General features: G+C 41.4%; 1 protein-coding gene across 7 annotated transcripts in view; it reads left to right on the plus strand.

The window, feature by feature from the left end:
* The window catches only part of clockb (clock circadian regulator b), a 112,015-nt gene extending 107,475 nt beyond the window's left edge, over window positions 1-4,540 (plus strand). For all 7 annotated transcript variants that reach the window (XM_060916558.1, XM_060916557.1, XM_060916561.1 and 4 more), the window contains one exon: window positions 3,896-4,540. In XM_060916558.1, coding sequence (XP_060772541.1) covers window positions 3,896-4,090 — 195 coding nt within the window. In that variant the 3' untranslated portion in view covers window positions 4,091-4,540. The remainder of the gene's footprint in view (window positions 1-3,895) is intronic.
* The last annotated feature ends 12,965 nt before the right edge of the window (window positions 4,541-17,505 follow it).

A 17,505-nucleotide genomic window follows, 5' to 3' on the forward strand; every position in this document is an offset into this window, starting at 1 on the left:
GGAGCGCTGGTGGGCCCCGCCGACGCGAGGAGACGCCGGAACGCCTTGCGATCTTCTTGCTGGGCCAGCACCAGGGCATCGAAGCGCCGCTCTTGTTCCTTTCGGAGTGTGATGAGCGCCTGGTGCTGGCTTTGCTGAGCCGTGGCGAGGGCGTGGACCAGGTCGGTGAACGGGGAGGATTCCATGGGGCTGCTGGGTTGGTGCTCCATTTCCCGGGTTTCGGCACCACTGTAGACTTCCCTAGGTGTGGGTGGAGCACAGAGGACGGCAGGACAGAGATCAGGTTCAACAAACAGTTTAATTGTTTCCACTTTTCAGGGGACACAAGAGGTTTTACCCAGACACACGCACACACACACATCAGGTGTCTGGTTCGGGAGAGATCTCCTCTGCTCTCGCTCTCCCTCCCTAAATAGGGCGCGGTCCCTGGGAAGACACACAAACACAGGTTAATTGCTCTCAGGTGAAGTGAATCTGCCACTTACCTTCCCCGACTCCGCCCTCCTGTCACAGACCGGTGCTTGACCACGCCCCCGCTGCCACAAATACTTTTGAGGAGTTACATTCAATATCAATGATTGGTAGTCAACCGTAATGTCTGCAAACAGGGAACACTATTGTATTTATATTGTATGCTCTAGAAATTTGTTGAGTGGAAATTCAATTGAGATGGCTGCTCGCGTTTTGTTTATTCAATTCACACAAAACAGTACTTTTTAATAATTTAAATGTTAAACATATTGGTATATACACCTCTTTATAATGGAAATGCGCATAAATTAATGTTACTGAAAGTCATTCCAAAATACTGAAAAATGTTTTCAAGAATACTGAAATTCAAAATTTGGGGTAGGCATCTCTGTTATTGAGGTCTTCTGCTTGTTTAGAGTGAAATTATATTTCTATTTGTTGTATGGGGGGGTAGAGGGATCTCAACAAGAGTGAACATGATGTGCTTTTAATAGTATGGGAGGCCCCAGAATTTGAGAATTTGTTCCTGAAGATACTTCAACAGCATCATGAATACCAAGGTGCTAGCAAAACAAGCCTGGGACAAAGTTCTGAAAAGTATCAATCAGGACTTGGTTATTAAAAAGGCATATCCCAAACTTTGAACATCCCACAGAGCACTATTAAACCCATTAGTAACAAATGAAAAGAAATGTGGCCCAAACAGGAAGCTAACCAATCACTGACTTTTTGGTGCACGGCCTCGTCAAAGGAGGGCGTTAGTCTGAGAAGCAACCAAGAGGCCAAGCGTAACTCTCAACGTGATGCTCCCCCCACTACGCTTCACTGGAGTGATGGTGATGAGCAGTGCTAGGTTTTTTTTTTTTTGGACCAAGGCCAAAAAAAAATGTTTGGGGCTGTTACACCAACAGCCTCCTGGACTCCTAGTCCTGGTATACCTCTGGGGGTGTTCACACGGCAGCTTTTACTCCGGTGTAGCACCGGGGCTGCCCCGGTAGAGCGTTCACATGGTACAAAGTTATAGCGGTGTAGCCCCTGAAAGCTGCTTAAACTGGTGCAAATCTAACCCTGCTCGGGAGGTGGTTTAAGAAATTTACTCCGGAGTAAATGCTAGTTTGCGGGGCAGCACCGATTATAAAACGGGACGTCTGAACGCTACGGGGTAGACTCGCTACGCGTGAGGAGAGTTGATTACATACGGGCATTGCATAATTTGCATCCTGGTATTTTGTGCTTCCAAAATGGCGAATATCAACAACAACAGAACTGCGTGTCTTCCAGTGTTGCCAGATTGGGCGGTTTTAAGTGCATTTTGGCGGATTTGAACATATTTTGGGCTGGAAAACGTCAGCAGTATCTGGCAACACTGGTGTCTTCATCCACGTTGTTTTCCCGGCGCTTGGTGATGCCATGACAACCGGGAAAAGGAAGTACATTTTCACGCATGCGCATATTTCATTTCCGCATTATTGCTATCGTATATCACGGTCGCAAAAACTGCCGTGGGGATGCACCGGTGCTAACACGCTTCTCTCTAGTAAGCAGGTTTGTGACGTGTGAACGCTCCACAAAATTTACACCGGTGTAAGATATATCACAACAAAATACATCGGTGCAGCATCGATGCAAATATGTGCCGTGTGAACACCCCTTCTGTCAGTCCATATCTCCGTCCGTCCGAAAGACCCTTTTTCTCAGCAACCACAAATCATAGCCACTTGGTACCAAACTTCAGCTTGGGGTTCTATACGGTGTGTACCGTTTTTTTCAGGTCTGTCACACATCGACTTCCTGTTTACTGACCGAATGTATTTACGAAACGTATAGCATGGATTTACAAAATTTTCCTAACACTTTTCTCAGCAACTACAAATCACAACTGCTTGATATTTGGTACCGAGCTTCAGCTTGGGGTTCTGTACCGTGTATACCGTTTTTCAGGTCTGTCGCACATCGACTTCCTGTTTACCGACCGAATGTATTTACAAAACGTAGCATTAAAATCCACCCTATTTCAAGAAAGAAAATGCTATTTCAAAATGCCAGTTTACCAGGATGCTGTTTGGAATCCCTGAGGAGAGACACAGCTCTTTACTTACTTGTTTCAGGGTTAATTATTTGTTGAAGTCTACATTCATAATAAGTGTCCTATTCCTTCGATTGCTTGCATTCTGATATAAGCGAGAGTGGGGGGGATACGTAAGTGAGCAGAGTAAATGAACAGCATCATAAAGCCCTGTCCAATCAAGTCTAGGACGTTGTTCAGGAAAAGTATCACTTCAGGTTTGGTCATTTTAAAAAAAATTTTTTAAAAATCCCCAACTTTGAACACACAACACTATTACATGCCGTAATATCACGGCAGTGTCATTTCACTGTGGTTGTACGTGTGCAATTATAAGGGGTGTTCACACGGCACATATTTGCATCGACGCTGCACCGATGTATTTTGTTGCGATATATCTTACCAGTGTAAATTTTGTGGAGCGTTCACACGTCACAAACCTGCTTACTAGAGAGAAGCGTGTTAGCACCGGTGCAGCCCCACTTGCGTTCACACGGCAGTTTTTGCGACCGTGCTATACGATAGTAATAATGCGGAAATTAAATATGCGCATGCGTGAAAATGTACTTCCTTTTCCCGGTTGTCATGGCATCACCAACTGCTGGGAAAACAACGTGGATGAAGACACCAGTGTTGCCAGATACTGCTGGCGGTTTCCAGCCCAAAATATGTTCAAATCCGCCAAAATGCACTTAAAACCGCCCAATCTGGCAACACTGGAAGACACGCAGTTCTGTTGTTGATATTCGCCATTTTGGAAGTGCAAAATACCAGGATGCAAATTATGCAATGCCCGTATGTAATCAACTCTCCTCACGCGTAGCGAGTCTACCCCTGTAGCGTTCAGACGTCCCATTTTATATCGGTGCTGCCCCGCGAACTAGCATTTACTCCGGAGTAAATTTCTTAAACCACCTCCCGAGCAGGGTTAGATTTGCACCGGTTTAAGCAGCTTTCAGGGGCTGCACCGGTATAACTTTGTACCATGTGAACGCGCTACCGGGGCAGCCCCGGTGCTACACCGGAGTAAAAATTGCCGTGTGAACACCCCTATATACACGTGACAGATCTCGATTCAAAAAATGCAAAGGATGTGGCCAAACAGCAATTCTGCCTAGAATGAATATGCCATTCACCAGAAGTCACGGAGAGTTGAGTGGTTGGTTCTCTGACTAATGCCCTCTTTAATGCTCAATGTGATGCTCCCACCACCATGGTTCACTGTCAGGATGGTGTTCTCAGAGTGATGAGCAGTGTTGGGTTTCTGCCAAACGTAACCCTTTATGCCAAGGCCAAACTGTTCTTGCTTGGTGTAGCATGTTGAAAAATAAAACCGCAACTCTTTTTTGCCTCTTACAGGGAACCCGCATTTTGCAGAGCAGCCAGTCCGCTCAGCTGATTCTACAGGCTTTCCCCATTCAGCAGCAGGGTGCGTTCACCACAACACAGCAGCAGCAGCAAAAAACACACCAGCCATTAAAGCCTCAAGCTTCAAAGCAGCCAAAAACCTCATCCTCGCACCAGACTGACAACTCGAGCACCCAGTCCCAGTAGGACGCGTTTTAGTTTGTAAGCAGTGTTAATTTGGAGGAGGAAAAAAAAAACCAGTCTCCATCAGAACTCAGTTCTACAGCAATAGGATTGAACTCGGTTCTGCCAGATGGCCACCAGTGCAGTGATACAGAACCCAGAGTATTTCTCAGCAATAACAGTGTGGACATCTGTGCCATTCGACTAACTTTCTCTTAATTTCTTTTCTAATTTATTGGAAGAATACAATTTAATCTTGGCTGAAAAGGAAACTCGAAGCCTTTCTCCTTATTAACTGAACAGACGCGTGTCCGAAACCATGTGAATATCCAACCGTAAAGGAACAAAGGGACGGTTTGTTTTATATTACGCATGAAAAGTATAAGCTGTTCGAACAAATTCTTGTTTATGCACCTGTACATTTTTTTTTTAAAGTCATGTTTAAAGTAAGGAATAAAGCTATTATTGTTTTAACGTCGCCTTTTCTATTCAGCCCGAAAGATAGAAATAGCTTGCAAATGTATATTTTTCTCCTCCTTTTGAAAGTATTCTTTGAACATATTTTATACATAACCACAGTGTTACCTCTACTTTGTGGACAGATGTAGTTCTCAATCTTTTAAGTGCCAAGAAATTTGTTCTATTACCAAAAAAAACCCATATACAATAGTGATTTTGTCGTCTTTTGTTTCCCATTGCATTTTCTTGCACTTCATGTGTTTCGACACACTAAAAATGGTCCTTCTTTTAATAGTTATGGGTGACGTGTACAAAGAGAGAATCCCGACTCTGTAAAAATGCAGGAATTTTATATTTCACATACATGTAGCCTAAATGCCAAGAAAACTCCCGATAAAACGAGAATTGCTCCAATATTCCACAACATGCTGGTTGTAGGAATTATGCAGAAGTCCATACTAGATCACGTCCCACTCAAAGCACGTGTTTTTGTAAGAAAGCTGATGGTAAAACTGTCCGTTCCATTTGGTTTTCTACTCGTTCAGTGTGAGATTTGGTGTTTTGAAAATGTTTTGCGTGAAAGCTATTCACAATGGTGTACGTGTGTGTAAAGGTGATTGGTTCGTATACGTTGCGCTCATTTGGGTTTTTTATTTTTTTTATTTCATAATGAAAGTGGGGGAAACAAGGTAGCAGCCCTTTTTATTTTTCACACACTAAAATAGAATTAAAAGATTTCACCCCACACACAGTTTATACATTTTAAAAAAATAATAATTTTTAATCCTGAATCCTATTATAAGTACACACTGGCTGTTCACGGTTTTGTAAGGTGTGCACTCTTGTACTTTCTTGTTTTCACCATGTACAGTGGATATAAAAAGTGTACACACCCCGTTAAAATCATAGGTTTTTCTGATATCAAAAAAAAACTAGACCATGATAGATAATTCGAAAGCTTTTCCCACCTTTAATGTGACCTATAACGTGTACAATTCAATTGGAAAACAAACAAATCTGTTAGGGGGGGAAAAATTAAAAAAAAAAAAAAGTGCAATAAGCTGGTTGCATAAGTGTGCACACCCTTAAACTAGTACTTTGTTGAAGCACCTTTTGATTTAATTACAGCATTCAGTCTTTTTGGGTCGGAGTCTATCAGCCTGCCACATCTAGACTTGGCAATATTTGCCCACTCTTCCTTGCAAAAGCGCTCCAGATGTGTCAGATTGCGAGGGCGTCTCTTGTGCACAGCCCTCTTCAGGTCACCCCACAGATTTTCAATTGGATTTAAGTCTGGGCTCTGGCTGGGCCATTCCAAAAGTTTTTTGGCGTCATTGTGCTGAAAGATGAAATTCCTCTTCATCTCTAGCAGACACCTGAAGGTTTTGGGCCAAAATTGACTGGTATTTAGAACTGTTCATAATTCCCTCCACCTTGACTAAAGCCCCTGTTCCAGCTGAAGAAAAACAACCCCAAAACATCATGCTGCCACCACCGTGCTTCACCGTGGGTATGGGGTTCTTTTGGTGATGCGCAGTGTTGTTTTTGCACCAAACATACCTTTTGGAATTGTGGCCAAAAAGTTCAACCTTGGTTTCATCAGACCATAACACATTTTCCCACACGCTTTTGGGAGAGTTGATGTATTTTTTTTTTTGCTAAATTTAGCCGAGCCTGGATGATTTTCTTTGACCCTACCTCACATAGTCCAGACATATGGAGAATACGGGAGATTGTTGTCACATGTAGTACACAACCAGTACTTGCCAGAAATCCCTGCAGCTCCTTCAGTGTTGCTGTCGGCCTCTCGGCAGCCTCCCTGACCAGTTTTCGTCTTGTCTTTTCATCAATTTTGGAGGGACGTCCAGTTCTCGGTAATGTCACTGTTGTCCCATATTTTCTCCACTTCTTGATGACGGTCTTCACTGTGCTCCATGGTATATCTAATGTTGTGGAAATGTTTTTGTACCCTTCTCCTGACTGATATCTTTCAACAATGAGATCCCTCTGATGCTTTGTAAGCTCTCTGTGAACCCTGGCTTTTGCTGGAGGATGCAACTGAGTAAATGTCTGAACTTTATTTGGGGTGAATCAGAGTCATTTTAATTAATGGGAGGTGTGAACCCAAAAAGACTGAATGCCATAATTAAATCAAAAGGTGCTTCAGCAAAGTATTAGGTTAAGGGTTTGCACAATTACACATCCAGCTTATTGTACATTTTATATTTGTTTTTCCCCCCAACAGATTTTTTTTGTTGTTGTTTTTCAATTGAATTGTAGAGGTTATAGGTCAGATTAAAGTGCATATCCTGGACCAATTTCGGGGTTTTTTATATGAAAGAATGTCCCTTTACACATTCATCCAGAAGGGTAATTTTGCACAAGGCCATCTGTCTACAGCAGAAAAAAAAACGCGTCTGGGAAAAATCCTAAGGGAGTCTGGAGCCAGATTCGTGATGTCACGTGCGGATCCGCCAGCAGGCTGCGAGAGCTTGCAGGGATTCAGTGCACAGTCTGTGTCGACTAAGTTTAGCAGCGAGCAATTTTGCATTGAAATATGGAATTGTTGCCTGAGCTTCTAAACCCATGGTATCAATGCTCATCTATCTGTTGTTACATAAATCATATTTTTTCTAATTACTTTTATGTATTTGTTTCTTCATTTAGAAGAGTACTGGCTACTGTAGGAGAAATAAGCTACACACGTGGAATCGGCTAAGCAGGGTTGTATATACATTTAATGTGTCTGACAGGTCCCAAGATCTCAAGCCCTGACACGCATATCCCTTGATACATGTGAAGTAAAATGTAAAGAAAATCAATAAATTGCGTCAATAAATAACATTATCCGTGTACCACACAAACACCTAATTTAGAGTATAGTCTCTTATTTCTTACCCTGGCAACAGTCGACTTGTGAATCGCCGATTTTCTTGGTCTTTTTCTCGGCTCTGCTTTGGTCCTCGGTTTCCGGGTGCCTCGCACGAAGCGCTCCCATTTCTCTCTCACTGTCCGGTCTTTTGGAAAACGATGAGTACTAATCCCATCAAGATTGGTGTTGCTACACCCTCCTACGATACATCTGTTAACCATTTTAATAATTACATGATAATGTTGAAGAAATTTGCAGAAAACCACCAGGTCGTTTTCTCATAAACAAACCAGCGCTGACGTAGGATTCAGAGGGAGGCGTCCCGCACGCGACGTCACGAAAATCAATGTTTGCCGGGAAATCCAAACACCAAGTTTTTTCAGAGGCGGACCAATTCGCCTCAAATGGCTTGATTTCGATTGAATTTTTCTGGTATTGTGCAAGGTAAAAAAAATTGCGCAAAATGTGACGGATATTTGACCAAAGTTTAATATAAAATAGGAGAATTACATTGATCTCGCTCCTGAATTTACCCGTGGTATGCACTTTTAAAGGTGGGAAAAGTTTTGAAATTATTTATCGTGGTTTTATTTTTTACATCAGAAAAACCTATCATTTTTAACGGGCTGTGTACACTTTTTTTTTTTTTTTTTTTTTTTTTGTTATATCCACTGTATACTATATAAAAAGGGATCGACATGCCGCTGCTGATTATCTCTCCCTCCCCCCACCAAGCTGCTTTGTTTGTTTTGACTTTTTTTTTTTTTTAAATCATTTCGAAAACAGATGAGCGCAATATACACATCATGTTGACATTCGAATCACGAGTCTTAAGTATGAATGGTTTTTCAAACTTTGTACCTCATCCCTTATTGCTGTACGGGTTGTGTACCTCAACCCTGGCGATAACCAATCAGTTCTTGCCTTGCAGTAACTTGTAGAATGCTCCTTAATAACTTGGTAGTTCGATACCTCAGAAACCCATGTTATTGAAGCGTGTGCTTCTCCCCCCCCAATAAGAAAACCCAAAGCAACTTTATTTTCATATGCTATGGACTCGATTGGAAAGCTGTGTATAGACCGTCAACACTGTCATGTAAAAATGTATGCGTTTCAAACTTTTGTGGAAATTGAGGGTGTGGCTGTAAAATAACTTCTGCATATGTAAGTATTACTTGGTCATTATTGTACGTTACTTTTGTACGTTCTGTATTGTGTGGTGGTGTCTTCCAGTTTCCCCTCTATTTAACCACCAAAGATAATTCATGGAATCTGACACTGTCGTATAAACTCAGCAGCCACTTTAGGAACATCTGCTCATTCATGCACTTAACCAGTCAGCCAGTCATGTGGCAGGAGCGCAGTGTGTAGATCCTACAGGTATAAGAGCATCCGTTCATATCAAACATGTGAGAATGGAGAAAATGTCATCTCGGTGGCTTGATGATTGGTGTTGGTGAGGGCTAAAAGAACATCATGTTATAATTACCCTTTGCAACCATGCTGAGCAGAAAAGTATCTCATAACCTTGAGGCAGCCATTTGAGTGTGCATCCCCAAAATACAAACAACAGAGCGGCGGCTACAATTATCGACACCTTAACGATCTTTTGGCCGTTGCAAAAGTAGAAAAGACTTGCAGTACATAAATTGTGCGTGAATAATTACTCAAACTTCCACTGGGGGGGAGTTGAATCCCAATTACTTAGCGTATCGGCTCACGTGACTCCGTTCCACAATTATCGACACCCAGATGATTATCTTTTTTTATTAAAAAATAATCAGTATGTGGTACTAAGTAAACAAATGTTAGTTTTTATTTAAAATTTGTTTTACACAGACTTGTATTTAGTACAAAATCTATTTTATATAAATGTATGGATGTCGGTGCATATGTAAACGAGGAAGTAATTCTAATGATTGTAAACAAATGAACTGATAATGTTGAACCTGTGTCAGAAAATCTTTTTGTTCCACTTTCTAAGTATTTTCGTAGATCACATTTTGTTAATCGTTCGTCGTTGTTTGTATTAATTTCTAGTTTTGTCGTTTACCAATAAATGTCAACAGGGAATTGAGATTGTAACCACATGAAAATCCAGGTCAAAGGTCGCACGTCATTCCTCGAACCAAAATATAAAATGTTGACTGATATTGTAATATGTGGTCGATATTTACAACAAACTAAAAAAAAAAAAAACCTGAATATTTCAAGCATGTAATTTTTTTTTTTTTTTTTAACATGCTCGCAATTTAATTCTGGTCTCTCTTTATTGCAATCAGATTCTAAATACTCCAACATTGCATTCTGTTATGGATCAGAAAAAAAATTATAAATCAGGTTTTTTTTGTTTTTTTTAAAAGTACTTCATCTACTTCAACAATGTTACACAAAGCTCGATCCATAAAAGTTGTAAATGTCACTTAATCCCACAGGGTGTCGATAATGGTGGACACCGGTGAAAGTGATCACTATTATCGACACCTCACGTGATTCTCAAACGCGCGTTTAGATACAAAATGGCGACTGTCGAATGAAAGAATAAGAAACAAAAGCAGGTTTCGACAAGGAGATCATGAAATATCGGTGAATTTGAGAAGTAAAAACATGTCCATGATCTTTCCACCATGCTTACCTGCGATGATAACGTCTGGGTTTTCCTCACATTGCTGATCGTGCTTAAAAAAAAAAAAAAATCCATCTCAGGTAATGAGCTGTGTCATCAGACGACAAGATCAAAAGGGCGAGGCGGGTCTTCCGGTTGATTAAGTAACCAGTAATAACTGTTGTAACTGAAACTCAGCTTTTGGTTTTTTTTAATTGGTAAATCTGAAAAGGTGTCGATAATTATGAAGACTTTGATAATTGTAGCCACCGCTCTAGTTTTGGTTATAATGTGAATTTCTTTGTATAGTGATTTTCAAGTGACTGCGTGGCGTTGTGAAGCAGCAAAAATAAAAAAAATAAATAAACTTTCCCCACACAATAATCTAAGCTAAAGGAGGAAAGCAGAATCCGACTGCTCGTTAGCATTACGTTTTGTTCCAAGTGACCACTTTTCCGTTTGATCTGTAAGCTGAATTGTAACATTGTGATTCGGTTCATTGTTTCTTATGAATTTCCTTCTATGACTCTCTCAGTTCTATGACTTTTTTTTAAATCAAGTGCATTGCTGCTAATGTGTGTTGGCCTGAGAAACCATTTCACGTGGTACAATTTAATTTTCTACAATGTAAAGTTGTGAAGAACTGAAACATTTCTTTCCGTGAGCACTTTCTACCACAGCGCTGTTGAATGCCGGATGCTGATTGGCCAGAAGGTGTTGCTTAATTGTCTAAAAGCACCTCAGACAGGTTGATATTAGTTCTAAGATCTTCTCAAACGCGTGTAATTGGGTGATATGGTTCAGTTTGCTGTAGGGAAACTTGTATTTGTGGAAGGCGTCTCCAGTGTCTGTTCTTTTAATAACATTTAAAAAAAAAAAAACAACCCTGTCTTTAGATTCTTCAGGAAATTAGTTTGTGGTTTCTTAGTAACAAAGTTATTGCCTTCAAAAAAAAAAAACCCGATGCTGAATCAAACTTTTCATGAACTGCTCATGCTTCAATGTCTAGAAATGGTAATGCTCAACAAATTGCTGTGGTATAAGCTGAATTAAACTGGTACTTACCACCATAAAGGGATGGTGTTGTGGGTTTTTTTTTTTTTTTTTTGGGTGTGTTTAACGTTAATTCTATTTCACATTGGGCTGCACCACATTGTTTATTGATTTTATTTTCCTGTAATGTAATGGCACTCCTGTCATGTTTAAATATAAAACGGGACTGGACTATAGACAGATTATCTGATTTAAATTTGCATTTTAACTTAAACATGTAATAAATAAAAAATTTTATACTGAAAACTGTTTATTTATTCCTTGACTCATCTCATCTCATCATCTCTAGCTGCTTTATCCTTCTACAGGGTCGCAGGCAAGCTGGAGCCTATCCCAGCTGACTACGGGCGAAAGGCGGGGTACACCCTGGACAAGTCGCCAGGTCATCACAGGGCTGACACATAGACACAGACAACCATTCACACTCACATTCACACCTACGGTCAATTTAGAGTCACCAGTTAACCTAACCTGCATGTCTTTGGACTGTGGGGGAAACTGGAGCACCCGGAGGAAACCCACGCGGACACGGGGAGAACATGCAAACTCCACACAGAAAGGCCCTCGCCGGCCACGGGGCTCGAACCCGGACCTTGTTGCTGTGAGGCGACAGCGCTAACCACTACGCCACCGTGCCGCCACATTCCTTGACTCATACAGCCATTTTTGCAGCAGTGTTTTATTAAACTCGTTGCTGAACTTGATCATGAGTGAAATTCTAGCTAACATTACTTAAAAACATTACATCATTTTAGGAACATGTCTGTGAAGATTCTCAATCATCCAGGTCATAGTACACTGTGGGTGGTAGAAAAGGGCAACTGGACTTGCTTGAAGATTCTTGAAAACGTTTCACCTCTCGTCCGAAAGGCTTCCTCAGTTCTGTCTGACTAATGGGGAGTATCAGATATTTATCCTCTCCTGAATCAGAATTCTGATGACAAGCTCATCTAAGGTGTCGTTGAGGCATCATGTTGGTGTGGGTCACTGGAGGCTGGGTGTGAACGACCCAAACAAAACAACCGCTATAGAGATCTTGCATGTGACGTCACAGCCAATCCAGATTGTAACAGACGCCATCTTGTCGGTCAAACGCCATATTTCCGCCTTCTACTTCTGTCTTTTCTTCTGGAAAACCCTACTATATACAATTCTACTACAACGGCTGCGGCTACAAGCTCTCCCTACCTGTGCACGTTTTTTATGTTTGTGTGTATTTTTGCGTGTTGTTCGTCTGTACTGGACTTCAATATCCACTACAACCGTATGGACTTACTGGACGTTGGTTTCCAGGAGAAAATGACAGTTTGTAGCGATTTCCATCGCATGCACAACATTCCGGATGAGATAGCGAGACCAGCGGGGTCTCCGTGGATTGTTATCGGGTCTGGCAGGCGAAGGAGGCGGCGTCGGGAGAGGAAGCAAAAGCGAGGCTGCAGAGCCGGCCTGTTGACTAAGCTCAGAAAACAGCCACTCAAACCTCCACTGCCAAGCCTCTACCTCTCCAACGCCAGATCCATGGTAAACAAGACGGACGATTTGGAATTACAGCTGGAATTACCTTATTCTATTCTATAATCGGCTGGTCAGTGCTATACTAGATACTACTGATATATCTAGTATCAGTACTAGTAATACTTAAGTGACTTACCCGTCCAATGAGGATTGTTATTTTCTTGTTTACAAGATGCCGCAGCTGACAAATCCTGAATTTCTGTAAAGATAACTGTCCAGAGATTTATAAGCACGCAGTGCTTCACCACTGAACAGCGAGGGAAAGTTAATGAGGTAATTATACACGTCTGGGTATTCCACCTCTGGCAGTTCAATATCCACTGACACGGTCGTGAAAACTCCGTCCGGTAATCGATAAGGGTCACTAATCTGTAGGTCGTTTATTTTAGACATATATCTAGTTATCTGTTCATTAGAAAAATGAGCCGTGTAGTCCATCGGTTGAAATTTATCCATTCTGTGCACGAGTGCAGCAGTATTCAGCGGTGGTTTTTTACCGACAAGATGGCGGCTGTGTACTTTCCGGTCACGTGACTGCAAGATCTCTATACAGGCGCTCGGCTCAACACAGGAGAGCCAGCTCCTCAGGCCAGGACTTGGCTGTCTACATTCATCTCAACAACAAAGGACACTCATTTCAGGATTGTAACATGCGCATTTTAGCCAGAGAGGATCGTTGGTATGAGTGAGGAGTTAAAGAAGCCATTTTTGTCAACCTGGAACGGCCATCGCTGAACAGAGGTGGGGGTCTAAAGACATCATTTATCAACCATCTACAATGCGGTCTTGGACACTCTTCCCAGATGGCTGGGTGTACGCCAGGACCCAGCTGTTTTCGGTGACTCACAGGAGGACAGAGAGAGTCAGTTTTCCATTGATCACCCTAACGGGCAATCCTTTGATCACCCTAATGACTCGCCGTTCACACCCAGCCTCCAGTGACCCACACCAACATGATGCCTCAACGACACCTTAGATGAGCTTGTCATCAGAATTCTGATCCAGGAGAGGATAAATATCTGATACTCCCTATTAGTCAGACAAAACTGACGAGAGGTGAAACGTTTTCAAGAATCTTCAAGCAAGTCCAGTTGCCCTTTTCTACCACCCACAGTGTATCATTTTAGGAAATTTTTATTGTTTTCTTAAAGCAGCAGTGTCAAAGTACAACCCCGATTCCAAAAAAGTTGGGACAAAGTACAAATTGTAAATAAAAATGGAATGCAATAATTTACAAATCTCAAAAACTGATATTGTATTCACAATAGAACATAGACAACATATCAAATGTAGAAAGTGAGACGTTTTGAAATTTCATGCCAAATATTGGCTCATTTGAAATTTCATGACAGCAACACATCTCAAAAAAGTTGGGACGGGGCAATAAGAGGCTGGAAAAGTTAAAGGTACAAAAAAGGAACAGCTGGAGGACCAAATTGCAACTCATTAGGTCAATTGGAAATAGGTCATTAACATGACTGGGTATAAAAAGAGCATCTTGGAGTGGCAGCGGCTCTCAGAAGTAAAGATGGGAAGAGGATCACCAATCCCCCTAATTCTGCACCAACAAATAGTGGAGCAATATCAGAAAGGAGTTCGACAGTAAAATTGCAAAGAGTTTGAACATATCATCATCTACAGTGCATAATATCATCAAAAGATTCAGAGAATCTGGAAGAATCTCTGTGCGTAAGGGTCAAGGCCGGAAAACCATACTGGGTGCCCGTGATCTTCGGGCCCTTAGACGGCACTGCATCACATACAGGCATGCTTCTGTATTGGAAATCACAAAATGGGCTCAGGAATATTTCCAGAGAACATTATCTGTGAACACAATTCACCGTGCCATCCGCCGTTGCCAGCTAAAACTCTATAGTTCAAAGAAGAAGCCGTATCTAAACATGATCCAGAAGCGCAGACGTCTTCTCTGGGCCAAGGCTCATTTAAAATGGACTGTGGCAAAGTGGAAAACTGTTCTGTGGTCAGACGAATCAAAATTTGAAGTTCTTTATGGAAATCAGGGACGCCGTGTCATTCGGACTAAAGAGGAGAAGGACGACCCAAGTTGTTATCAGCGCTCAGTTCAGAAGCCTGCATCTCTGATGGTACGGGGTTGTATTAGTGCATGTGGCATGGGCAGCTTACACATCTGGAAAGACACCATCAATGCTGAAAGGTATATCCAGGTTCTAGAGCAACATATGCTCCCATCCAGACGACGTCTCTTTCAGGGAAGACCTTGCATTTTCCAACATGCCAATGCCAAACCACATACTGCATCAATTACAGCATCATGGCTGCGTAGAAGAAGGGTCCGGGTACTGAACTGGCCAGCCTGCAGTCCAGATCTTTCACCCATAGAAAACGTTTGGCGCATCATAAAACGGAAAATACAACAAAAAAGACCTAAGACAGTTGAGCAACTAGAATCCTACATTAGACAAGAATGGGTTAACTTTCCTATCCCTAAACTTGAGCAACTTGTCTCCTCAGTCCCCAGACGTTTACAGACTGTTGTAAAGAGAAAAGGGGATGTCTCGCAGTGGTAAACATGGCCTTGTCCCAACTTTTTTGAGATGTGGTGTTGTCATGAAATTTAAAATCACCCAATTTTTCTCTTTAAATGATACATTTTCTCAGTTTAAACATTTGATATGTCATCTATGTTCTATTCTGAATAAAATATGGAATTTTGAAACTTCCACATCATTGCATTCCGTTTTTATTTACAATTTGTACTTTGTCCCAACTTTTTTGGAATCGGGGTTGTATGTTACAGGCAGAAAAAACCCCGCAGTATAAAAAAAACGGACACCACAATGTGTTCGTTCTCGTTTTATTTTCTTTTTTTCAGTCTCACTATCAAAACATGAAAAGTTCACCCTCCAAAAACATATTTACAGAATCTTTTGAGGCTCTCGTTTCAAACATTACAAGCCATCAGCAGGAAAAAATATCTTTAACTACGTACAAATTTTAAACATTTTAATGTTTCAGCATTTTTTTTTTCCTGTTTGCCTTAGCTTTTGTTCAGAGGCTCAGTTTCAGAATTTTTCATTTACATTCTTACAGCATTTATTCAAATAAATCCGAAATGTTAGCATGCGATGCAGAAGTCCTAATCGTCGAAGATAAGCAAAGCGTTTAAGTACTGCTGATCAGTTTGATTTGGTTACATAGGAAATTTTATAATACCACAGGCACGAAGAGAAAAGGGCGTTGGGGTTTTTTTTTCTTTTAAAAACATGAAATACACTTTAGGAATATAATGGATGCCTTTAGTCAGATGCAATTTAATAGAGTGTCTTGCAAAAGTATTCATCCCCCCTTGGTGTTTGTCCTGTTTTGTTGCATTCCAAGCTAGAATCAAAATGGATTTTTGGAGGGTGAGCACCATTTGATTTACACAACATGCCTACCACTTTAAAGGTGAACATTGTTTGTTTTATTGTGACACAAACAATAAGATGAAAAAAACAGAAATCTGGAGTGTGCATAGGTATTCCCCCCCCCCCCCCCAAAAAAAAAGGCAATACTTTGTAGAGCCACCTTTTGCTGCAATTCCAGTTGCAAGTCTTTTGGGGGTATGTCTCTATTAGCTTAGCACATCTAGCCACTGGGATTTTTGCCCATTCCTCAAGGCAAAACTGCTCCAACTCCTTCAAGTTAGATGGGTTGCGTTGGTGTACAGCAATCTACAGTTATGCCACGGATTCTCAATTGGATTGAGGTCTGGGCTTTGATTAGGCCATTCCAAGACATTTAAATGTTTCCCTTTACACCACTCCAGTGTAGCTTTAGCAGTATGTTTAGGGCCATTGTCCTGCTGGACTGTGAACCTTTGTCCCAGTCTCAAACGTCTGGCCGACTCAAACAGGTTTTCTTCCAGAATTGCCCTGTATTTAGTGCCATCCATCTTTCCTTCAGTCCTGACCAGCTTTCCTGTCCCTGCAGAGGAAAAACATCCCCACAGCATGATGCTGCCACCACCATGCTTCACTGTAGGGATGGTGAACAATTTTAGTCTCATTTGACCAGAGAATCTTCCATGTGTTTGAGGAGTCTGCCACATGCTTTTGGGAAAACTCCAAACGTCATTTCTTAAGCAATAACTTTTTTTTTTTTTTGGCCACTCTTCCATAAAGCCCCCCTCTGTGGAGTGTACGGCTTAAAGTGGTCCTATGGACAGATATTTTCATCTCCGCTGTGGATCTTTGCAGCTCCTTCAGTGTTCTCTTTGGTGTCTTTGTTGCATCTCTGATTAATGCCCTCCTTGCCCGGTCTGTGAGTTTTGGTGGACGGCCTTCTCTTGTCAGGTTTGTAGTGGTGCCATATTCTTTCCATTTTGCTATAATGGATTTAATGGTGCTCCCTGGGATATTCAAAGTTTGGGATATTTTTTCTAACCCAACCCTGATCTATACTTCTCCACAACTTTGTCTCTGACCTGTTTGGAGGCTCCTTGGTTTTCATGTTGCTTGCTTAGTAGTGTTGCAGAGTCAGGGTCCTTCCAGAACAGGTTGATTTATACAGACATCATGTGACAGACCATGTGACACTTTGATTGCACACAGGTGGATCTTACTCAACTAATTATGTGACTTATGAAGTGAATTGGTTGGATACTCCAGATTTCTGGGTTTGTTTGTTTTTTCATCTTAATTTTTGTGTTTCAATAAAACAATTTTCACCTTTAAAGTGGTAGGTATGTTGTGTAAATCAAATGGTGCTAACCCTTTGGCTAACCCTCCAAAAATCCATTTTAATTCCAGCTTGGAATGCGACAAAATAGGACAAACACCAAGGGGGAGGAATACTTTTTGGAAGACACTGTAGTTGCTAAGATTAGCATGGGAAATCTAGGAGCCAAGCACGAAAGACACCTCGGAGATATTTCTGCACATTTACCATCAATAAAAGAGCACTAATCCACAA

Source organism: Neoarius graeffei, chromosome 3 (assembly GCF_027579695.1).
Source record: "Neoarius graeffei isolate fNeoGra1 chromosome 3, fNeoGra1.pri, whole genome shotgun sequence".
Lineage (NCBI taxonomy): Eukaryota > Metazoa > Chordata > Actinopteri > Siluriformes > Ariidae > Neoarius > Neoarius graeffei.